Source organism: Urocitellus parryii, chromosome 8, assembly GCF_045843805.1.
Source record: "Urocitellus parryii isolate mUroPar1 chromosome 8, mUroPar1.hap1, whole genome shotgun sequence".
Taxonomy (NCBI): domain Eukaryota; kingdom Metazoa; phylum Chordata; class Mammalia; order Rodentia; family Sciuridae; genus Urocitellus; species Urocitellus parryii.
In genome coordinates, this window is record NC_135538.1 from 121,371,366 (window position 1) to 121,395,669 (window position 24,304).

The following is a 24,304-nucleotide window of genomic DNA, read 5'->3' on the forward strand; positions in this document are numbered from 1 at the left end:
TAGGGGTAGGGCTGGGGAGTTCTCAATTGTGTAGAATCCTTTCCTTCCCTGGAACAGTACCTTTCCCCAAACTCTAATATTTATGGGGTGTTTTGTGTGCATTACCTGGAGCCCAGACAGGGAAGACAGGGGAAATGGAGGTTGAGTCTGAAAGATGATAAGGTAGGGTTTCTCTGAGACTGGTTGCCTCTTATAAGTAGATTGCCCTGAATCCTCTTCCCCATCCATACCTGAAACTTAAATTCAACTCTACCTTCAATTAGTTCAGTATGGCAGGAGATGAACAGAGAACAAGTGAATTTTATATTCAATTGATTGTTTTGACATCTACTTAGTGATCAACTACTTTCTCCTTGGCACCAGGGATGCAAAGATGGTTAAGGTCTGATCTTAAAAGACATCCATTCTGGTAAAAGAGAAATATTAATCATATCTATAAAATGAGTGCAGTGGTGCATGCCTATGAATCCTAACTGCTTCAGAAGCTGAGGCAGGAGGATCCCCAGTTTGAGGTCAGCCTGGAAATTTAGACCCTGTCTCAAAATAAAAATGTAAAGGGGCTGGGGAGATAGCTCAGTGGTAGAGCACTGGCCTAGGATGTGCAAGACCCTGAATTCCATCCCTACTACCACACATACACACAAAGTTATAGCTGGCTATTGCATCCCAAAGGAAGGGATGAATTCCACCTTGGGAGGTGCAGGAAAAACTAAGACAGATGGCTGACATTCAGTGTTGAAAGATAAGCAAACCAGAGTTGAGAGGTCTATCCAGGCAACTGGAACAGCCAGTAAATTCTGGGAACCACAGAGAGATATATAAAACTGTGACTTGAAGGGAGCACAAATTGATTGGTAGAGCACTTGTGTATATTGTTGTTTTCTAGTTATTTACTACCAACCTATTGAATCAGCAGTATCCACCCAAGGAGTTTTAATTTTCCTGGATTACAGATGAGAAAAAGAAGCTTAAATGTTTGTAATTGCCCTAAATTCCCACTACTGATATGTTACAGAGTGAGGGATGTCAATCTAGTTCTTTCTGATAACAAACCCTAGGCCAGTGACATTTCCCACATAAGCCAGGCAAAGGGATTTATAGTTTGGGGAGGCATAGGGGAGGGTCTCATTGAAGAATCCCTGGCTGGGCAGTATAGTGATTGGACTTGTCTTTGAGAAAGACCACTTGAACACCTGTGTGGAGGGAGGCCTCAAGGGAAAGAAGAGAGTATTGAAGGAGTCCAGAGGTACATAGGCTTCTCCAGGTGATACTTTTTTTTTTTTTTTTTCAGAGTAGAAATTAGAAATTTATTAAAGGACAGAAGAAAAGACTTCTCCCGGCGGAAGAAGGGGACCCAGAAGGTGGAATCCCTCCAGGTGATACTTTTTTTTTTTTTTTTTTTGGTACTAGGGATTAAACCCAGGGGCACTTCAGCACTGAGCAATATCCCCAGTTCTTTTTTTTTTTTTTAATTTTGAGACAGGGTCTCACTAAATTGCTGAGGCTAGCTTTGAGCTTGTAATCCTGCTCAGCCTCCCAAGTCCCATGCCTGGTTCAGGCAATACTTGCAGAGTAAGCAGAAAGAAGGGCTGAGGAAGGACTCCATAAATCCCATATAGTCACTGTTCACACACTGGAACCAGTCAAGGAGACCAGGAGTGCAGTCAGTTTTAAAGCAGGAGGGTGACAAGAAGAAGAGAAATCTTGGGTCATGGTACCTCACACCACCTCACAAAGGCTGAAAAGAGCTAGCAGTGGCTTTGGCCATTAGGAAATAGCTGTGGGCCTCAGCCAGATGAGCACGCTGAGGTGGGGGCAAAAGCAAGATTAGGTGAGACATAAATTTACTAAGTGAAGCCAGGTGCAGTGGCACATGTCTATAATCCCAGTGACTTGGAGAGGCTGAGGCAGGAGAATCATGGGTTCAAAGCCAGCCTCAGCAACAGGGAGGTGCTGAGCAACTCACTAAGACCCTGTCTTTCAATAAAAATACAAAAAAAATAAAAAAATAAAAATAATAGGATGGGGATGTGGCTCAGTGGTTTAATACCCCTGAGTTCAATCCCCAATACAAAAAAAAAAAAAAAATTTTACTAAGTGAATAAAAAGTTGCATAACAATAAATTTTCATTCTTGTTTAAAGCAAGTCATTAAATTTATGAAAATAATCTAGAAGAACATTCACCAAGCTGATCTTGAAGTAGGCCAGTGTGGGATGGCCTACAGTTTATAGTTTTCTTTACAATAATATTCTGAGATAGTTCATGTTACCTTTTTTTTTTTTTTTTCCTTTGGTACTAGGGATTAAACTCAGGGGCACTAGGCCACTGAGCCACATCCCCAGCCCTATTTTACATTTTATTTAGTGACAGGGTCTCACTGAGTTGCTTCGCACCTTGCTTTTGCTGAGGCTGGCTTTGAACTAGCTGATCCTCCTGTCTCAGCTTTCTGAGCTACTGGGATTACAGTTGTACCTCTGCGCCTGGCTCATACTACTTTTATCTGAAAAGAATCAATCAAGCTGGGTGCAATAGCACACAACTGTAATCCTGATGGCTCAGGAGGCTCAGACAGAATTTGTGGCAATTTAGTGAGGCCCTAAGCAACTTAGTGAGACCCTGTCTTAAAATAAAAAACAAAAAAAGGGCTGGGGATGTAGCTCAGTGATAAAGCACCCCTGGGTTAAATCTCCAGAAACAAAACAAACAAACAAAAGGGAGCACAGGTTCTTGGGCTGATCCCAACCGTCCAGAGTCAGGCTCTCAAGAGGAGGGACTGGTAAACAACCACCCAAGTGACTCTTGGGCTCTGACAAGCTCAGGGAACAAGGAGCAGAGTGAGCAGAGCTATAGCTCCTACTTCTACCTCCTACCTCCTACCTCTCTCAAGAGCTGACATTCAGGAGAGGACTTCTCTGCTGGGCAGAGGGGAACATCTAAATTTTTTTTTTTTAGCATTTCTTTGAGCATCTAAATTTGGTCTATGGACATTTACTCCTCTCTCCCCTATACTGGGATCAAGGGACTCTAGAGGAATTTTGAACAGTAAAAGGGATGCAGAGTACAATCATTGGGAGAGGGGCAGGTATATGTGTTGGGGGTAAGCCCACCATTCTCTGAGTAAGTCAGAGGTCATCTCTGAAATAAAGAGGCACTGGTTGTGGGGCTGGGGATGTGGCTCAAGCAGTAGTGCGCTCGCCTGGCATGCGTGCGGCCCGGGTTCGATCCTCAGCACCATATACAAACAAAGATCTTGTGTCTGCCGAGAACTAAAAAATAAATATTAAAAATTCTCTCTCTCTCTCTCTCTCTCTCTCTCCTCTCTCACTCTCTCTTTTTTTTTTTTTTTTTTTTTTTTTTAGAATTTTTAATATTTATTTTTTAGTTCTCGGCGGACACAACATCTTTGTTGGTATGTGATGCTGGGGATCGAACCTGGGCCGCACGCATGCCAGGCGAGTGCGCTACCGCTTGAGCCCCATCCCCAGCCCCTCACTCTCTCTTTAAAAAAAAAATTCTCTCTCTCTCTCTCTCTCTTAAAAAAAAAAAAAAAAAAAAAAAAAAAAGAGGCACTGGTTGAAGGTCAGGATAAGGGTTTAATGAAAGGATTATCTAGTATATGGAGAAGAAAAAAAGGATGGACCTTCTTCCCTCAAGAATAGATGGTCTCCAGGAGCCTGAGGCAGGAGGATCACAGGTTTGAGGCCTGACTCAGCAACTTAGCGAGACCCTGTCTCAAAAGATAAAACAAACAGGATCGGAGATGTACCTTAGTTGTAAAGTGTCCTAGTTAAATCCTCAGTACAAAAAAAAAAAAAAAAAAAAATACAGCCTCAAGAAGGCCAGGGTTGTGGAATAACAACACAAGGAATTCAGAGATGCTTAAACATTCCATCTTCAAGGGCCCATGGGGGTGGTGGGAGGTGAGGGTTCAGATGGCAGGCTTTGAGGGGTCTTTGGCCTGCTAAGTCAGCTATCCTAAGGGTTAGTTTGGTGGGGGTAGAAAAATGTCCAGGTTCAAGAAATAAGTAGTAAAAAATGAGCAGGGCTTGGTGATTGCGTGAAACTGGGGGATATTGAGGGAGGCAGCATTCCAGGATAAACATCCTTGTAAATCACACTTGGTGGCTGTTTGTTTGGTATTATCCAAACAAATGGGATGAATAGAATACAAAAGAAGTTTTGCACATAGACAACTTCGATAAATAGAATGTTTGTATAAAAAGAGAAATAGAAAAACCAAGAAGTTACTAAAATATTCCAGATACCTTATGTGGTATGCAGCATTCATAACATCTCAATTTGACAGGACAGATGGACATTGTATATCCAGAATTCAGTTCTGTGATCCTTCTACCCAACTTGTGCCCCATCCTAAATGCATCAGCCCGCCCCAGCACTTTCTTTTTTCTTTCTTTTTTTTTTTGTGTGTGTGTGTGTTACTGGGGATGGAACCCAGGGCCTTGTACATGAAAGGTAAGCACTCCACCAACTGAGCTATATCCCCAGTCCCCCAGCACTTCCTTTTATCTCCTCAATATATTCCATTTACTTAATAAATTATATTGTTTGTGTTTGCATATCTGGAGATCAAACCCAGGGTCTCATGCATACTAACCATGGCATTCTATCCCCAGCCCCTAAACCATGTTTTTTTTTTTTTTTTTTTTTTTAAAGAGAGAGAGAGAGAGAGAGAGAGAGAGAGAGAGAGAGAGAGAGAGAATTTTTTTAATATTTATTTTTTAGTCTTCGGCGGACCTTTATTTGTATGTGGTGCTGAGGATCGAACCCAGGCCGCACGCATGCCAGGCGAGTGCGCTACCACTTGAGCCACATCTCCAGGCCATGTTTTGTTTTTGTTTTTTTTAAATATTTTTTTTTTAGTTGTCAGTGGATCTTTATTGTATTTATTTATATGCAGTGCTGAGAATCAAACCCAATGCCTCACACATGAAGGCAAGAACTCGACCCCTGAGCCACATACCCAGCCCCATTTTCTCTTTTATTTAGAGACAGGGTCTCATTGAGTAGCTTAGTGCCTCACCTTTGCTGACGCTGGCTTTGAACTTACTATCCTCCTGCCTCAGTCTCCTGAGCCGCTGGGATTACAGGCATGTGCCACTGCACCCAGCCCTAAACCATGTTTTTTGAGCTTCTAAATTTGGTCTATGGACATTTACTCCCCTCTCCCCTATACTGGGGACTGACTGGAATTGTAGGCATGTGCTATGGTGACCAGTAATCATTACTATTTAAAATAATAAGCCTGCCTTTTATCCCAAACTGAGGCTGAGGCAGGATTGCAAGCTGGAGTCCAGTCTGAGCAATATAGTCAGGTCCTGTCTCAAAATTTAAAAAAAGACTGGGAGTGTAACTCAATGACAAAGCACGCCCCTGGGTTCAATCCCCAGTACAAAAAGAAAGAAAGAAGAAATATTTAAATATTTTAAAAATAAAAATAAAACAATGAGCCTGTATGACACCCACAGACAACATTTTTCCTTCCCATGATTCACTCCCTATTCCTTTTACACTTTCCTTTGGTATCCTAAGAAATAGTCATACAACCTCCTTTACTCACAGAAAACTTATGCCTTCCCAGGCAAGACTCATGTTACAGATAACCTTTTCCCTTCATTTATTTTTCCTTTAGTAACTCCTTCTCTAGGTTACACCTTCATTGTTCTTTCCCAGGCCAGCCCCTTATGAAATCTCAGGTGACTTGGGTGACCATCCTTTGTTTTTATTTTATTTGTAGTTATAGATGAACACGATATCTTTATTTTGTTTAGTTATTTTTATGTGGTGCTGAGGATCGAACTCAGTGCCTCACACAGGTGAGGCAAACGCTCTGCCACTGAGCCACAACCCCAGGCCCCACCCTTTCTTATGGTTCGCCAAAGAGAACCAGTGGGAGAACCCTGGATGTCCTGGTTCCAGGTCAGGGACCCAAGAGCTTGAGAGTGGCAAGTTTGCAGAGGCTAGCACCTTGTCATCATCCTAAGGAGCATCATGGTGCCGAACAATCAAAGCCAAGGTGATGGGGATGGGAGCTTAGGAGAAGGCAAGGAAGGCAGAAGGAGGGGGAACGCAATAGAGGGTTAAAGATGTGGAGATGCATTCATTATTGTTCAAATAAGATTTACTTGCTCTGTGGGTTGGGGATATGGATCAGATGTAGAGCACTTTCCTAGCATGTACCACGAAAAAAGAAAAAAGAAAAAAAAAAAAGCTGTGTCAGGTTCTGTGCGAGAACTCGTCACTAAGACTCTAATATTATTTTCTCCATCTCTCTGAGGCATTTCACCACTCACTCAAACCCTGTTATCTAACCAATGGTGCCAAAGCTCTGGATATTGATGCTGGAAATAATGGGACATAAGTATAAGACTCCCCCTTTCCCCACTCAGGGAATAAGTTTCTAAGCTATTATCAATTGTCTTTAAAACTCCCAAGCCTTCCCTTCTGATGAAAGAAAAAAAAAATTATCCAAATTTTTCACATTTAGAAACTGGGAAACAACTGGACTTTTTCTGACATATTCACCTTCCCACCCCCACCCCCACTAGAAATCTGGTTAAGGTCTTAAGCAAAGGATATTCCAATATACATTGTTTTCTTTGTGTGTGTGCTTTTTGTCCCCCCCCCCCCCCCCCCGCCCCGCCTCCATATACCTTCTGATAGCAGCTATTAGTTCCTTTTTGTTTGTTTTTGCAGGCTGGGGATCAAACCCTAGGCCTCACACATACAGGAAACTTATATTCCACTGAGCACACTCCCAACCCCTGGTAATTTTTAAATTTATTTATTTAGCAGTACTGGAGATGGAACCCAAGGCCTCTGCAATACTAGGCAAGTGCTCTTTGACTGAACTGAACTAGGTTCATCTTGTATTCCTTTTTTTTTTTTTTTTTTTCCTTTTTTTTTCCATATTCGGAATTGAACCAGGGCCTCCTGCATGGTAGGCAAGTGCTCTGCCACTTAGCTACATTCCCCAGCCCCCATCTCAAATTCTTATTGGTAAGTTTTACATTTACACTTGCATATATGTTATTCCATTTAACCTTTATTTGTTTGGTTCTTTGTTTATTGGTTGGTGTGGTACTTGAACTCAGGGGTGTTCTACCACTATGCTACATCGCCATTCCTTTTTATTTTGAAATAATGTCTCCCTAAATTGATCAGGCTGGTCTGGAACTTGCATCAGTCTCTTGAGTAGAGTAGCTGGGATTACAGGCATGGAAATAACAATCTTACCAGGTTGTTTGTTTGGAGACAGAGTCTCCACTAAGTTGCCTAGACTGGCCTTGAAGTTTTGATCCTCCTGCCTCAGTCTCCTGAGTAGCTGGGTTTAAAGGTACATACCACTATGCCTGGCTTAATCTTTACTTGGGAGGTAAGAATTATTATCTTTTTCAATTCCCAGATGAGAAAAGTGAGGTTCAGTTACATTCACCATGGGTTTATAGTCAGTACGTAGTACTTAGATCTGTGATTTTTTTTAACCCAGATATTGAACCCAGAGGCACTAAACAACTAAGCCATATCCCCAGCCCTTTTTGTTCTTATTATTTTAAGATAATTGCCTCACTTAGTTGCAGATGCTGGCTTTGACCTTGTAATCCTCCTGCCTCCACCTCCTGAGCTATTAGGATTATTCCACCATGCCTGGCCTAGAGCTGAGGGTTAAATGTGATCCTGTGTCAGGCACAGGGCATAGTCCCTGCCTTCAACAGGTCTTATGTGGTGGGGTGTATAGCTAATGAGGAGACAGTGTGGGCAAGAGCAGTAACATGGCATGAGTGATGCCTGCTGGGGACATAGGAGTGCAGCCCTTGTTGCAGGGGCTACTGAGTAGGGTGCAGTATGATTTTGTTGGGGATTTGCATGACAGAGAAGCTATATCTTAAAGAATGAGTGTGGGTTTATCAGGAGAAGAGAATTCCAGGCATTTTGGAAAGTGGTGGGAGTGGAGATGGAGAGGGCCACAGTTGTGCTGTTTTTTAAACTTTGGAGTTCTGGGACTTTGGCATTTTAGAGTCATCTAAACTTCCAGCCCATAGTAGTCTGTGAGTGGCTGGGGAACCAGAACCTGAGGGTACACTGGCAATACAACTATGATGGCCAGGACCTCCTTCTCAGCACATTTCAGGCTTTCAACTCGAGCAAAACAAATCAAAAAAGGTCAAACTACAGTGGAAGGGTGGAGGGAGCAAGCCAAAGCTGTATCCATTCTCTGTGGAAACACTTGGCAGCTGGGCTGGGGCCGTGATCTATAATACATGTGACAGGTGGGGACTGATTGACCAGTAGAAGGGAAGGTGGAGAAGCTGATGGCATTATGAGGAGGTCTGGGGAGTCTCAGAAACTCCATTTGATTGGCTGTGTCTTAATGTGAGCACAGTTCCCTCAATGAGCCACCTGGCCATGTGCTCTGCTTCTCTCACACACCTGGTCAGCTTTTTCTCCTCTGGATATTCAAGGTCTGACTCAGGGCACGGTATCTACCTACAGTGACCTTGGAATGCAGTAGAAATGGGGCCAGTTTCTCTTTGTCTAGAAGGTCTTAAGGTCTCCTTTGCCATCACTCCTTCCTCTCCCACTAGCCTTTTAGCCCCATCTGCACCTGGGACATGCATGTGGCTTCCTATAAAGTCCATGGAAGTGTTCCCATCCTAACCTGTGGGTCACTGGCTTTCATCCTCCAATAGTCCATCCAACTTAATTAGGTCATGGGCTGCCTTGACTCCAGAGTCCCTGGTTCTTAAGCCTTCAGTATCCATGGGGAATGACTCTGCTCAGAGATAGCTGTTCACTGTGATCCCCCAACAATACCCCCCCCCGTGTGTGTGTGTGTGTGTGTGTGTGTGTGTGTGTGTGTGTGATGCTAGGCATAGAACTCAGGGCCTTGTCCATGCTACATAAGTGCTCTACCACTGAGTAGCACCTTCAGGTCCTAAGATACCCCTGGACATGAGCAGAGACTCTCCTGTCTAGTGGGGAATAACCAGTGTGGCTAGGAAAAGGTTGGGGAGTCCTGCTGGTCTGTTGATCACTACGTTCTTGTTCTTTTTTGGGGGGGGCAGGGGAGGGAGGGATACCAGGGATTGAACTCAGAGGCACTTGACCACTGAGCCACATCCCTAGCCCTTTTTTTTTTTTTTTTTTAGTTATTGATGGGCCTTTCTTTTATGTATTTATATGCAGTGTTGAGAATTGAACCCAGTGCCTCGCACATGCTAGACAAGCACTTTATTACTGAGCTACAACTTCAGCTACCACAGCCCTATTTTGTATTTTATTTAGAGACAGTCTCACTGAGTTGCTTAGCACCTTGCCCTTGCTAAGGCTGGCTTTGAACTTGCAATCCTCTTGTCTGAGCCTCCGGAGATGCTGGGATTACAGGTGTGCTCCACAGTGCTCGCCTACCATGTGCTTTCTTGCCTCAAACAGGTTCCCCAAGCTAAGCAACCCCTCGCCTGGATGTCTGTGTGTTTCTGGCTTCTGTAGAGGTCACTTGGAGCCGCAGCTACCTTCCTCTGAGAAAGGGCAGGTCAGCAGAGATGCTCACAGTACTAAAGATGGAAGCCACTTTAGGGATTATTGGACATCCCTGTCTCTATTTTTTCTCTCCATCCATGTCCTCTTCTCCTTCCCTCTATTCTTCCTTCACTCTTACCCTTCATTTATCCATGAGGAGTTTTACCTCCTGGAATGTATTTTTCTTTCTTTGTTTGTTTTTTTCTTTTTTTAGTACAAGGGATTGAATTCAGGAGCACTTAACCACTGAGCCACAGACACAGCCCTTTTTATTTTTTTTATTTTGAGAGAGGATCTCACTAGGTTGCTTACAGCCTTGCTAATTTGCTGAGGCTGGCTTCCAATCTGTGATCTTCCTGCCTCAGCCTCTCCTGCATCACCAAGCCCGGATGGAATGTGTTTCTTATTGACACCTGAGCACTGAGAACCAAATCCAAATTGGATTCACAAACTCCTTATGAAGTTTAATCAACCTTGAGGGGAAAACCTGCCAGATTTTTCAATCTGGAAGTGGTAGGTGAGGGGTGGGGAAGGCCTGTACCAGCTGGTTCCCCCTCTCTCACCTCTCCAAGACCATTTCTTTTTACAGGTACACAGAGAGAAATCTATATTATGAGTCATCTAAGTGAAAAGGGAAGATAGGAGGGTGTATAGGAGTGGAGCAGCATTTTCTGAGTAGAAGGAAGTTTAGAGTTCATTTTATTCCAAGTCCTCTAAATTCAGTGAGGAAACTGAGGCACAGAAAAGGAGGTCTTATTAATTGGGAAGCCAGAGCCAGACTGGGAAGCCTAGAACCCTGGTCTATGGCCTGTTAGTGTACCCCTAACTGTTCCTCTCAGCTTCCCCACCTCCTCACTCCCTGCAGACTAAAACCAGAGGGCTGACTCCTCCATTTAGGTCACAGTATCTGGATTTGGGAAAAGAGCTTAGTTTGCAGGTCCCAGGGGGAGCCCGTCGCTGAGAAGTCGTGCCTTGGTCTGCAGTGAGCAGCGGAAGCTATGTAAATTGAGATTAAGGGAGATCATCTCCAAGGTAGGCCACGCCTGAAACTTCTCTTCTCAACTCCTATGTCTTCCCCTTTTTTGCCTTCAGATTTACAGAACCCAGAAGTCAAAATTAGCAGTTTCCTAGCTCTGGTTCGATTAGCCCTCTCTGAGTCATTTCAACTGGTTTTCCAGTCAAACCACAGCCCTTAACCTCAGGGAGGGGTGGCTGGTTTCCTGGTAGCAAAGCCACCCATCATACCCTCATAATTTTACAGTCATGCCAGTGTGCCACATGAGGTGTGGTGGAACTCACCTACTGTCTCTGGGTCTCCAGCCAAAGGTCCTTGACAGTGTGCTAAATGATTTATGTGAAGAGTTTTGTCAGCCCAGTTCCCAAATTCCAGGTCAGACTCCAGCAAGCATGGGCTGACCTGCTTCACATATCCAGTCACAAGGCAGCCAGGGCCTCTTGCCCTAGCCAGAAACACTGCCTAGAACAACCACAAATTATAATCCAAAAAACAAGGGTGGTATTAAATGAGGAAGTTGGGGCACAGGGCACCTGGAAAGCAGAGGCAGCAAGTGGGGGTTTCTAGGAGTTAAGAGAAGGGCAAGCTCTGGTGTAGGGATTTCAGCCTGCCCCTCCCCCTCCTCCAGGAGGCCGTCTTCTAGGCAGACAGCAGAAAAATGCATGACAAAGGTGCCCTGATGGCTCGGTCCTGGGGGCTGAGGAGATGGCAGGGGAGGGGCTCCTCCAGTTTCAAAACTCATCTCTTCACCCCCGCCAGGCCCCTTAATCAACTGCCTTTGGGGAAGTTAATGGCTGAGATGTGAACGTGGCTGCAGTTCCACAGCCCTGTAGATCTTCAAACTGCCCTATGGGAAGCACTGATATGCATGCCTATGGTTAGACACCCAAAAAGTATACATGGAAGGGAGAATGGGCACATAAGCAGGGGCAATATAACAGACTCAGAGGGAAAAATACAAGACAAATTCAAAAGACTCATAGATACCTCCAAGATAAAGATAGATGGCCACAGTCAAGGGGCTCCCAAGGGACAGTCTCCCAGAAGGCAGACAGAGCCACTGACCCTAGCAAATAAAACCAAATTGGGCTAGGCCTGGAGTCGGTAGAGGTCCCACACTCAAAATTCTGGCCTTTCAAGCTTTGGGGAACTCTGGTCCAGAGCTTTTCTGGATCCCACTGATTTATTCTGGGGCCTTTCTTCATTTAAGGCAAGTTTTAGGAGTAGACAGACAAATATTATCCCGTGCAGACAGGCACTCCAATGGCTATTCTCTTGCAAACCGAATGGAGCACTAGGCCAGCAGCATGAGCCCTCAAGATGCTCAGATAGGCCCAGAAAAATAGACTGAGCACAGCTTAGGGAAGGTTTCCTGCACCCCTCCTCCAAATCACTATCTTCTCAATGTCTTTCCGCTGCCTGCCAGTCCCCCTAAACAAAGCACATCCCGTGACCTGGGGGGCTGGGGGATGGGTGGGTGCCGAGGCTGGATACCTAGTCTCCAGAGGAAGAGGGTACTGAATCCTGGGTCCTGGCAGGAGGCTCCTGTTGCCTGTCTGAGGCTCAGTCTTTGAGGGGATAGTGGGGGGCGGTTTGCTGGGGCGCTCAGAGGGGGATTGTGTGTGAGGGATTGGAGCTGGGCGGGGGTTGGGGAGCAGGAAGTTGTCCCCAGGGGAGCCATCCTGGTCCATTCAATGGTTGAGCACTTGTTTAGGGTTAGAGCTGCCCCCTCTGGGGACTGGGATTGTACAGCCAAGGCCATTGTCCTGCCCCTTCCCCCAGTGCCTCCCAGGCCTCTTTGAACCTGAAGTCAGATATTTTTTTTCTCCACATACCCCCCACCCCTTTGGTTTTCTCCACCCAGGAACTAGGATTGGAGGCCTGGATGGGGAAGTGGGGGAGGGGGAATTGGGCCTGCTGCTGTATTAAATGTCTGAGTCTCTGGCCGGGAGGAATGGGGGCCTGATGTTCAGGTCTTTTAGTTGTCAGTTCCCTCCGTCTGGACCTGGGTTGGAAAACAGGCTCAGTCAATCCAGAGCCTGGTCCCTATAAGGGGAAGTGTGTGTTTGAGGCGAAAATAATCAGTGAACCTGTTAGGTGAGGAGACTGGAGCCACAGGACCAGGGTATGGAATAGAGGCTTTGTGGAATAGGTGGCAGGCTAGGTAGATTGGTGGCAGGCATCTGAGGCTGCAGGATAGCTGGATTTGGCCAGTATCTGCAGAGGAAGGACTAGGTTTCTGGATGGGGGTAGGGGAGCTAGAGGGCAGCTGGCCAGTGTGTTTGTGTTTGTGGTTGTTAATGAATCAAGGGTGGCCCCTAAAAGTGCTTGGCACATTCGTGTTCAATAAGTGCTTAAAGAGCTGAGAATGTGGCTGGGTGAACCCCAATGAGAGGGCAATGTGGAGGGTCTTTGGAGAGGAGGTCAAGCACCTGGCTCATGAAGAATACAGAAGAGGGGATCCCAGACATCTCTGAGATGTACCGGGTCTGAGAGGGCCAGGCAGCTACTTGGGAGTTGAAGGGGAAGGCCCCAGGGGGTCTTAGAGGGGTGCCCAGTTGGATATCCCCTGATTTCTCCTACCACTGACAGCACCTCTACCAAAAGGCAAACATTCTCCGCCTCAGTTTCTCCCACCCCCACCACTCTCTCCTCCACCCATCCAGGGGGCGGGGCCAGAGGTCAAGGCTAGTGGGTGGGATTGGGGAGGGAGAGAGGTGTTGAGCTGTTTCTTGGTGAGCCCTTATTTTTTCAGGGCCCCGGTTTGGGGTGCCCTTTTAACCCATGGCCGGACATCTGGCTTCGGACTTTGCCTTCTCGCCCCCTCCGGGCGGTGGGGGTGATGGGCCAGGAGGGCCAGAGCCGGGCTGGATTGACCATCGGACCTGGCTAAGCTTCCCAGGCCCTCCTGGTGGTCCAGGAATCGGGCCAGGAGTTGGGCCAGGTTCGGAGGTGTGGGGGATTCCCTCATATCCTCCGCCCCATGAGTTCTGTGGAGGGATGGCATACTGTGGACCTCAGGTTGGAAAGGGCCTGATTCCCCACGGTGGCCTGGAGACCTCTCAGCCTGAGAGCGAGGTGGGAGCTGGGATGGAGAGCAACTCTGAGGGGACCTCCCCCGAGCCCTGCATTGCTCACCCTGCTGTTGTGAAAGTGGAGAAGGAGAAGGTGGATCAAAACCCTGAGGAGGTGAGTGAGATGCAGTGGGGAACTGGCTGGGCTGGCAAGGGCAGAGATGAGGGGGAAGTGGTCACCTGCAGCTGCCCAGACCTGGAACCTCAGGGGTGCAGGCAGGATTGTCTACCCTAGGCATGGAGGGGGGGTGTGGTGATTGCAGGCACTCCTGAGAGGCAAGATGAAAACTAGAAGTTGAAATTACCGGGAAGAATCTGCAGCTGAACAAGACTGGTCCTTTCTTAAACTCTGGCCCTTATCTGCCCAGGGTCAGTTCACTCGCTCAATACCAGGCTAGCACCGGCTTGGGCCTGGGGTAGGTTTGGACTCTCCCGCCCTTAGCCCTTTTGGAAAACTTGATCCTTATCAAATCTAGGATCTTGGCCTTAAGGTTGAGCGTGGCCTGAAGGTAAAAACAGTGCTTATCCCAGAGTTATTGTTCTTGAAAGGGTAGGGTGTGCCTAGTTTCTGATAGGAGGTCCTGTTTGGGCCTTGTGTAGACTTGTGGAGTATGGTTTACCTCCAGTCAAATTTAGGGCCTGTAGGTCTTTGACCTCTCCCTCCTGCCTGTGAGTCGCCATGATATTAAACAAACACCTTGGTGTCCCCTTGTAGGGAGCTGGAAGTACTAATTTGATCAATTTCAGCCTCACTTCCGTAAGTTATAAAGAAGAAGAAAATCATGGGAGAAGTTCCCTACAGGCCTTTTTGTAAAGTTCGCAGGGTTTGCTGAGGGAGAAGAAGGCCTCCAGCCCCCCTGGGGACTAAGCATCTTCCAGTCCTCCAGAGCAACAAGTGTAAGCTATTAGAGAGATCAAGTATAAAGCCTTCGCCCTCAGAGTAGGTGTAAGTGGATTCAGGTGTGAGAGAGTAGCCCTAGTCTCTTTACAGGAGGTGATTGTTGAATAATAATGGCTGGCAATTGGGGTCCACTTCCTAAATACCTGGCTGTGTGCTCAGTTTATACATCATTATCTCATTAGCTATCACAGAAATTCCTAGGGAGGCATTATTCGCTTATTTCACGTGTCCCAACTGTTACATGAGGCAAAAATAGGATTTGGAAAAGCTAAGAAGACACTGGCTGAGCAGAAACTGGGATTGAAAATTTGTCTGTTTGAATCTGATACAGTCACCATTGAAATACTTTCCTTAAGCATTCCCAGACTGCAAAGGCTATGTAGGTTTTTACTAGCTGCTTCTGCTCTGCTCCTACACTGCAGTGCCCCAGGGCTCAGTCCTTAAACCTCAACTTCTGTTCTATCTACCCTTCCTTCCTCTCACCCACCCTCAAGGCTCACGTGCCATTTAGACATCAAGTGACAACTGCATTTTTTTGTCTTCTTTGTTGGCCCCCACCGCCCCACCTCATCAGTTGCTTATGGCCAGAACCGGCTGTTTTTGCTCCTTTCCCATCCTACAACTTAGGAAACAATGTTATCTTTACCTTCGAAGTTCATCCTGCGAAGTTCATCCTGCGTCTAACATGTCCTACTTCTCTGGTTCCAGCCACTAATGTCTGGGACCACAGCAAAAGCCTTCCTAGTTAAACCTTTGCTTCTTCATAGTCTCTGTACAACCCATCAGTTTGAGTCAGTGTTTTAAAATACCCAAGAAGAGTTGGATCATTTCACTTGGTAAATCGAAGTTGCTATTGCATCTGCAAGATCTGTCCAGCTCTTCTTCCTCTGAACTCATCAAATGTCACTTTCTTTGAATTCTTATTTTAAATTGTCATCCTCCAGGGCTGGGGGATGACAATTTAAAATAAGGCTCAGTGGTAGAACACTTGCCCAGTATTCAGAATGTTCTGGATTCAATTTCCAGCATCACCAAAAAAAAAAAAAAAAAAAAAAGATAATTTCCTATCCTGCTGTACTCCATTCCTGTACCTACCCCTACTTGATTTATTTCCTTGGCACTTCTATGTAGGATAGTAATTTATTTTGCCACATTAGAATGTAAACTTTATAAAGTCAAGACTTTTTTGTCGACTTTGTGTAACTACCGGTTTATAGAAGGTACTCAATAAATCTGTTGATTTACCAGTGAGAGTGCTTATATATTACAAAAAAGATAAAAGTTAAAAATTAAGCATAAATGAGACTTTAAGATTGGTAATCAAGTATATAGAAAATACTATTCATGTTTTTTTTTTTGTTTGTTTATTTGCAGTGCTGTGGAACTGGTGTTTAAATCCGGTGTGGGGAGGGGGTTGGTTTACAGCTGAGCTACATCCTCAGGTCTTTTTTTGTGTGTTTTTAAAAAAATCTTTATACACTTTTTATTGGTGCATTATAGTTGTACATAATGATTCCCCAAGACTTTTTATTTTTATAGCACTGGATATTGAACCAAGGGCACTCTACTAAGCTATATCCCTAGCACTTTTTTATTTTGAGACAGGAGCTTGCCAAGTTGCTCAGGCTTAGCCTTGAACTTGGGATCCTCCTGCCCCCAGCATCCTGAGTTGCTGGCATTACAGGCAAATGCCACTGTACCTGGCTAATTACTGTAGTATGTTTGTGTCTGCATGTCATGTCCTAGTTTGGGGCCCTGGAAACAAAACAGAGGGGCTGTATTGAACTTAGATTCAGACAGATATCATCCTCTATTTCTCTATTCTCAAATGGGGGTTGGGGGGAGTGATTTGTGAGTCAGAGTCCGTCCTAAGGCCAGAGCTGGCAGGCAGGAGTCATTACATAATCTGTCAGGTGTTCTCATGGAGCCTAGGCCCGTCTTTTTGTCCCTTGCATGGTGTTTAATATCTATTAGATGTGCCAGTTTCTGGGGGAAGAGCAGTAAATGGGTGGACTAGACATTTATAAATGAGTTATTTCTAGAGGTTATGTGGGTGTCTTGGGAGGCTGAGATACTTCACAGACCATTCCTTGGGGCCTCAGTCAGATTCAAAAACCCTGTGTGGTTTTGGGGGTTTTTTTGTTTGTTTGTTTAGAGTGTGTCTATGTTCTTATAAGTCCTCTGCCATTTTTTATGCAGTCCCAAGATATCCAAGCTTTGCAGAAAGAACTTGAGGAATTTGCCAAGCTGCTGAAGCAGAAGAGGATCAATCTGGGATACACTCAGGCCGATGTGGGGCTTACCCTGGGGGTTCTCTTTGGTGGGTCCCCCTCAGCATGTTCTGATCCACAGGGACCTCATCTCCCCTGAATTTTAGGTCTTCTCCACCAAGAAAGTGTGGGCAGGGTGTCAGGGCAATTCCTATCCCCACTCCTCTCTGGGGGTATGGGGGAGGGAGGGAGGGAGAAGACACTTGGTCTTGAGCTGCCTCTGGGAAGAAGCTGGACTCTGGTTTGGGAGCTTGTGAGGACCACCTGGGTCTTGAGGTTACCAGGGACTCTGCCTAATGTGCTTCTTTTTCAATTGGCCTCTCCCAGGGAAGGTGTTTAGCCAAACGACCATCTGCCGCTTTGAGGCTCTGCAGCTCAGTTTCAAGAACATGTGCAAGCTGCGGCCCCTGCTGCAGAAGTGGGTGGAGGAAGCAGACAACAATGAGAACCTTCAGGAGGTAAGAGTGGGAAGGATGCACTGGGACCTGTTGAGTAAGCCCAGTCTCCATTGCTTCCCTCCCTGGCCTGCAGCTCTTGCTCTACCACGTGGGGGCAGCAGTTTCTCTCTCTTCCTTTCTTTGTCTGCTAGGGATTGAATCCAGAGCCTGGCCCTCGAATTCTACCATTGAGCTACAATTCCTTCCCCAGCCCAGGGCAGCACTTCTCAATGGGATGGAGTATAATCCTTTCATTCTGTTAGGTGATCTAAACCCTCCCTTCCAATTTCCTCATTTTTCATACCCTCTAGCTCTGGAGACCAATCCAGTCACTGTCTCCTTAGCAATGTGCTTTCATGTCACTGACCCCTCAATGTGGTGCTGTTGTTCAGAAGGTTCAAAGCCTGACCTTGTCACCCCTTCCCTACCTGCCTAGATATGCAAAGCGGAGGCCCTACTGCAAGCCCGGAAGAGAAAACGAACAAGTATCGAGAACCGAGTGAGAGGCAACCTGGAGAACATGTTCCTGCAGTGCCCAAAACCCACCCTGCAGCAGATCAGCCACATTGCTGAACAGCTGGGGCTTGAGAAGGATGTGAGTGCACCTATCCCTGTCCATGCCATCTCTCTGCCTCCCCAGTTGCCACTCCCTTTTCTCTAGCTCCTCCTCCTGCCACTTGGGCTTTGGGTGAAATGAACAAGCAAAGCCAGACCCAACTCCTGGAGCTTATGGTCTAATGTCACTCTCCTGTGTCGTCCACTCCCAGGTGGTCCGAGTGTGGTTCTGTAACCGGCGCCAGAAGGGCAAACGATCAAGCATTGATTATTCCCAACGAGAGGATTTTGAAGCTGCAGCTTCTCCTTTCTCAGGGGGACCTGTATCCTTTCCTCTGGCCCCAGGGCCCCATTTTGGTACCTCAGGTTATGGAAGCCCTCACTTCACCACACTCTATTCCCCGCTTCCTTTTCCTGAGGGGGAAGCCTTTCCCTCTGTCTCTGTCACCACTCTGGGCTCTCCCATGCATTCAAACTGAGGTACCTGCCTTTCCCAGGTACGGGGGCAGAGGAAAGAGGAGCTAGGGAGAGAACCTGGAGTATGGACCAGGGCTTTTGGGATTAAGTTCTTCATTCACTAAGGAAGGAATTGGAAGCACAAAGGGTGGGGTGAGGAGTTGGGGAACTGGTTGGAGGGAAGGTGAAGTTCAATCATGCTCTTGATTTTAATCCCCACATCACTCATACTTTGTTCTTAAATAATAAAGAAGCCTGGGACACAGTAGATAGATAAATTTGTCTTTGGTTTATCCTCTTTTAATTATTGAAGAGCAGAGAAATCTTGTGTTAGATACTAACTGTTGTCATACCTGTGACCCTGAAACTGACGTGCCATTTCAACTGTTCAGGGTCTTTCCAGCAATTTGGGAGGCTGAGGCAGGGGGATCACAAGTTTGAGGCTAGTCTCAGCAATTTAGCAAGACCCTGTCTCAAAATAAAAATGGACTGGCTTAATGGTGAAGTGCCCCTGGATTCAATCTCTAGAATAAACTAACTTCTCACTGCCTGAGAGTTGAAATTGGAACCCCTGTTTTTTTGTAGAGGATCTTAAAAGCTTAAGCTAGTCCTTGGGGTCCATGTTCCCTGTTACCTATTAGGTACCATGTTCCCTGTTACCTATTAGGAGCTGATTTTACCTGTGCTACTCTGGAAATCCTCAGTGGCTGTATACTAAGAAATCAAGTCTCCCAGTACAACTTCCACTGCATGTCACCCCAATTAAAAACTCCCCCTGAGTTGCTTAGCGACTTGCTTTTTTGCTGAGGCTAGCTTTGAACTAGCCAATCCTGTCTCATTCTCCTGAACTGCTGGGATTATAGGCATGAGCTACTGTGCCCAGCCCCCTTGTATTTTCTTTTTCTAAAATATTTTTATTAGTTATTGATGGACCTTTATTTATTTATTTGCTTGTATGTGGTGCTGAGAATCGAACCCAGTGCCTCACACATGCTAGGCAAGCACACTACCACTGAACCACAACCCCAGCCCACTGTATTTTCTTGTTACCAGAGTCCATTTGGGTTCCACTTACATACTATTCCTAAGTAACTTGCTATATACCTTCTTATTCCTGGTTCTGCCGCTAGTTAATTAGGGGACTTTGGAATGGTTTTCTTAATGTGGGCAAAATGTGGGTTTGGTGAGTCTCAGAAGAAAGAGGATGGACATACAGGTTGCAAGAGAATAGGTCAAAATACAGCTTTTCTCATACAAATTATAGAAAGGATGCAACCCTCAGCAATATCAGACCAGATTGGTCGTGTTCAGGGTGGCCATAGACTCCAGCAGTATCTTGGCTTGGTGCAAGGCCCATTTTATACATCACATGTATGATATGTACATGGGTTAAGAGGTTAATCCACACTGGACCAGATCGGCTTCTGCTATAGCTGGTTCACCAGCTTTTCTTTTTTCCTGGTGAAGCCTATAAAATTCATCCTTGTGAATTAAATCTCAACTATCTTATTTTAATGGAAGTAGATATTTTCCCTGTAATTTCCATTCCTCTTTTTCCCCTGTTTCCTATCTCTAGCTTATCCCACATATTCCAGCCTTTCCAATGAACAGGTTTGTATGGTTTGTATTTCTCTTCCCTCCTTCCCTTAAGAAACTGGATTAGTTCTCCAAGACCTTACCAAGTCTATTCTTCCCAAAGTTGGAAAACAATATCAGAGCCATAAGAAGAGCAAACAACAAAGAGTGAATGAAGCTGCTTGATTTTTATTTGGAAATAAAAGCAAAGCTCTGAAAATCCAGATCAGAGATATGGTCAGGGAGAGGACTAAGCAGTATAAGGAAGTTGGGGGTGGGCAGGACTGTGCCCTTGGTTTTCTTAGAGTGTATTAGGTAGATGCCATTCAAGGACATTAGCAACTCCCTCTTGTTTCTTCCCAGGCATAGCTTCTGCAGATGATATGTGCTGGATGATATATTTTGGTGTCCATGACAACAAGGCCTTACAGCTTGTAACAGTGGGAATTTCCAGCTCACTGGCAACTTCTGGTAGAGGCAGCACTTTCTTTGGCAGGAAACCACCTTGGCCATGAGGGCCTGCTTCAGGCCCTGAATCAGTGTCCATAGCAATGGACCTCTCCTTGTGGTCATTCCCTCCTGTGGAGGGAAGGAAAGAAGGGAAGCATTTCTTAGGATCCATTTGGACACTACTGTGTTCAATCCTGGATAGGAGGTGCCAGTTCTGTCCTCTAGTGCCTTGGTGGTGGATGTTAGGTTTGGATCCCAACACAACACCCTGGGCATCGGAAATCTGCCTCCCTGGCAGCCTGGATGCTGCAGCCAACACAAGCCACATGGTACCAGATGTCACAACCATCACACTGAACCCAGGCCACTGTCTCTTCTTGGGGCAGGCTGCAACAAGGGGCTGCACAAGGTTCCCCATCCCCAATTACAGGGTGAGTCATGGGGGTGCTCACTGGGTGCTTCCGAGGACGGCCACGTCGATTTCTAAAGGAAGCAACAAATACCAGGGTCATTGAAAACCTGTAGGAAAAACCTAGACCTTGGCCCTGGATAACATAGGGTGGATCTAGAAAGACTCACTAGATAATGTGAGCCTTGGAAATTTAATTCCCTGTCTTTAAGCACTAGAAGAAAGGTGCAAGTCCTCAATGTAAAAAGGGCCTTTCTGCTATGGTGGTGCACACCTGTAGTCCCAGTTACTCAGGAGGCGGAGGCAGGAGGATCCAGGTCAGCCTGGGCAACTTAATGAAACCCTGTATCAAAATAGAGGGCTGGGGATGTGGCTTGATGGTAAGAGTACCCCTTGGTTCAGTCCCTAGCACCAAAAATAAATGAATAAAAAATATTTAGGATTGGGGTATAGATTAGTAGTAGAGTGCGCGCCTAGCTAGCATGCCTGAGGCCCCAAATTTGACCCGAAACAACAGGATGTCAGTAGACAAGGAGTTCGTAACTTTATTTATTGTGCTGAGGGTAGTGCCCAGGACCTCCTACACACTAGGAAAACACTAAGCGGACCAGGATTCTTCTTTGAGAGTGGCTCTTGTCAAATTGCCCAGGTTGTTCTGAAATTTGATCCTCATGTCTCAGCCTCCCAAGTAACTGGGATTACAGGTGTGCACTACCATCCTTTGCCAAGTTTTATTTTTTCCTACACTCCTATTTTAACCAGTGACGCAATACCAACTTGCTTCCTCCTGTGTGTGTATATATAATGTATGTCAGAGTTAACCCAGCTCCTGCCATTCTAAGACCAATTCTATCTGTTCACCTCCTAAGCAGTGGGGTTCCACAGCCTGAGACTCTTAAAAAGAAATCAAAGGCAGTGAAATACTGAGAGCAGGCAGACACTTGAGTGTGCCACTTACCCACTGGGTGTCAGTGGGGTTTTCTCTACACGGAGTTTCTTCCTGGGCTCTGTGAGGACTGGTTGGGGACTCTCAGGAGCCTCACTCTCATCGTCCAATTCTGCCAACACTCTGTGAGCTGATTTTCTCCGATTTCTTGGGGGTGGGGCAGGCGAGGTACCCACTTCCCCAGCTGGAGTGGGAATAGGCAGGCTCTGTGGCCCACCCCCACTCCGGGAGAAGGTGAGAGGCTGGGGCTGGATCTTGCTGAGGCTTCCAATGGAGTTGAGGATCAGTGTAGCCTTAGGAGCAGGGGAGAGGGTGCTGAGGGGCCGCTGTGGGGCCCCCTGGGAGGGAAGCATGGGCAGGAAACCAGCCCTGGCTTCTCCCCTAGACCGTGGGATTGTAATGGCAGCAAAGTCCTGAGGTTTGACCCGGACTTGTTGGAACATGAAGTAGAACTCCGAGGGGCTGGTTCCAGGAGGCCTTTCAGGGCCAAAGGTCAGGAGGTCACCATCACTCAACTCCAATCTGTGGCCCCTTGGGAGTCGGACATTATTGACCAAAGTCCCTGTTGATGGTGGGGCATGAAACAATGACAAGAACAGAAATGACCAATCAGGGTAGAGAAAAAAGGACCTGTTTGATTTTTTTTTTCAGGGGACACAGGAAAGAGAATCAAATTCTCCCTCACATTCTAAACTTCTTGGCAAATAACACCACCTGTAATCTCCTTAGCTGGAAGCTCCTCCCAAAGTGCTTAGGTCCAACTCTCATGCTTGCTTAGTATAGCCTCAGACTGGTTCAGATTCTAGCTCTGCCATTTATCAGCTGTTTATTAACCTTTGTGCCTAATTTTCCTCAGCTGTTAATTGAGGGTGTTAGTGTCATCCATATAGAATGTGCTTTAGAAATATCTAGCTAGTGACTAAATGAATGTTGGTTACTATAGTCTAATGTTTACAGCACCCCCAGCACTGACTTTACCAAAACATTACCAAACTTTGTTATATAAAGGAAACTAAGACCTGGGGAAGTGGAGTGACAGGCCTGATCAGGGTTTTACCAGGAGCCAGTGGCAGAACACAACTGAGCCCTAGCCTTCCGTGGCTGCCTTTAGTAGAAAGGAAAGACACATGTGCAGATCATCATTATGAGTCATCTAACAGGAACAAGATACCTCAGCAAAGATGAAAACAGTCGAGCCTGAGCTTGGCCCCAAAACTTGCCCCCTGTGACACTACCCTGATGATGATCTGTGCCCTTGATCCAGCAAGCCCTAAACAGAGCATTTAAGTTCTACGGAGTTGACAGTGCATGCTTCTGATGGAAATTCAAGAACTAGACTGACTGTCCAACTTGATAGGGATTTGGGGAGGCAGATGACAGGTTCCCTTATTCCAACCTGGAACTGCCTTGGGGAAAAGCTACCCCTCTCAAGGCTTACCTTGGCTGCTGTGGTCTTCCACACTAACCCTCCAGTCATCACCCCGGCGCTCAGCATGCAGCTCTGCGTGGATTCCAGAGATGAGGCCAGGTTCCTGCTGGGGCCGCAGGGCCACATCACATAGGTCGGCCCTGCAGCCCAAGCGATAAGTGCAGCCAGCCCCAGTCGGGGGATGGAAGGTGTAGAGATCACCGCCCCTGCCACCCCCTATGCGTAGTAGTTGGAAGCAGGGTAGCATGAGCGGTGCCCCCTCCACACCACCTTATTTCTCAGGAATCCATCACCTTTTCCACTTCTCAGACATGCACCTCTAGCTTTAGTTAACTTTTCAGTTTGAAAAGTGAGTTGGGTTGTGTGTAATTTCAACCTTGAGTACAAAGCTCGAATAGTGAAAATTCAGAGCTCAAGTAGACTGAATGCAATATAAAGTTGATTATCAAGCAAATTTGCAACTAAAGAATTCCGGGAGGGTGCTGGCCCAACGCAAAAACAGGAACACGTCCTATGACACCTCAGTTAAGCTGGATCCTTAGGCCATCAAACATCCGAGGAGCCTCCAATCTGTGCAAGGCAACGAATCGTATGTTAGGCAGCTTCTGGGAAAATGCAAACTGAGGTGTACCGTGTGTGTGTGAGGGGGGTGGCAGGGGGAGCGATCCTGTTATACAAACATGAAAATGCAACACGAACGTATCACAGTATAATCGGGAGAAGAGAAGCTTGCTGTCAGACTTGCTTCTCCAGATAAGTGCACCCCTCCCATTCGACCGCGCCCCGCTCTTCTGGCCAATTCCTCGCTCAGCTCCAACCCAAGTGAATTCACTGTCACTCTAAAGGACAGTGCAAACGGGCCCCTAAATGGTTCAACAAAATGGATCGAACTCCTTACTTCCCGGCTTCTCTGGATGGGATCAAACGAGAAGAAGTTCCTTGAAATTCCGCAAGGCAAAACGGCCTTTTACGTCCCGGCACCAGCCCAGTTTCAGATCTATCCGCGTAGTGCAGTCTGTGCTCCAGGCAATATCCTTCTTCTCAAAAAGGCCAGTGATCCTGCTCCCGCTCTCGCAGCAGTTTGACAGCCAGGAAGCTGAGGCAGGGAGGGGCTAAGCCTCTGAGCGCGGGCAGAGCGGACCCCTCCTTCGGAATTCCCGGGTTGACTTCGCGCCGAGCGTGCCCGCCCCCCGTGCCCTTCCTGATTGGCCCTCTTATTTGCCCTCATCCTCTCTATTGGGCGGCCTT

General features: G+C 46.5%; 2 protein-coding genes across 3 annotated transcripts; one reads left to right on the top strand and one right to left on the bottom strand.

Moving 5' to 3' along the window:
* Positions 1–13,338: 13,338 nt before the first annotated feature.
* On the top strand, positions 13,339–18,270 carry Pou5f1 (POU class 5 homeobox 1). Its single transcript, XM_077801985.1, has 5 exons — positions 13,339–13,743; positions 16,729–16,849; positions 17,127–17,257; positions 17,673–17,831; positions 18,004–18,270. The coding sequence occupies exons 1-5, from the start codon at positions 13,339–13,341 to the stop codon at positions 18,268–18,270; spliced, it is 1,083 nt and encodes a 360-aa protein (XP_077658111.1).
* Positions 18,271–19,991: 1,721 nt separating this feature from the next.
* On the bottom strand, positions 19,992–24,125 carry Tcf19 (transcription factor 19). Of its 2 annotated transcripts, none has more exons than XM_026414319.2 (4): positions 23,955–24,125; positions 23,066–23,626; positions 21,640–22,189; positions 19,992–20,401 (listed from the first exon to the last, which is right to left on the bottom strand). In XM_026414319.2, exons 2-4 carry the CDS (start codon positions 23,301–23,303, stop codon positions 20,392–20,394), a joined length of 798 nt encoding a protein of 265 aa, XP_026270104.1. In that variant the 5' UTR covers positions 23,304–23,626; positions 23,955–24,125; the 3' UTR covers positions 19,992–20,391. The 2 variants fall into 2 exon arrangements, with proteins under 2 accessions (XP_026270104.1, XP_026270103.1); XM_026414318.2 differs by lacking the exon at positions 19,992–20,401 and adding an exon at positions 20,473–20,755.
* Between the last annotated feature and the right edge of the window lie 179 nt (positions 24,126–24,304).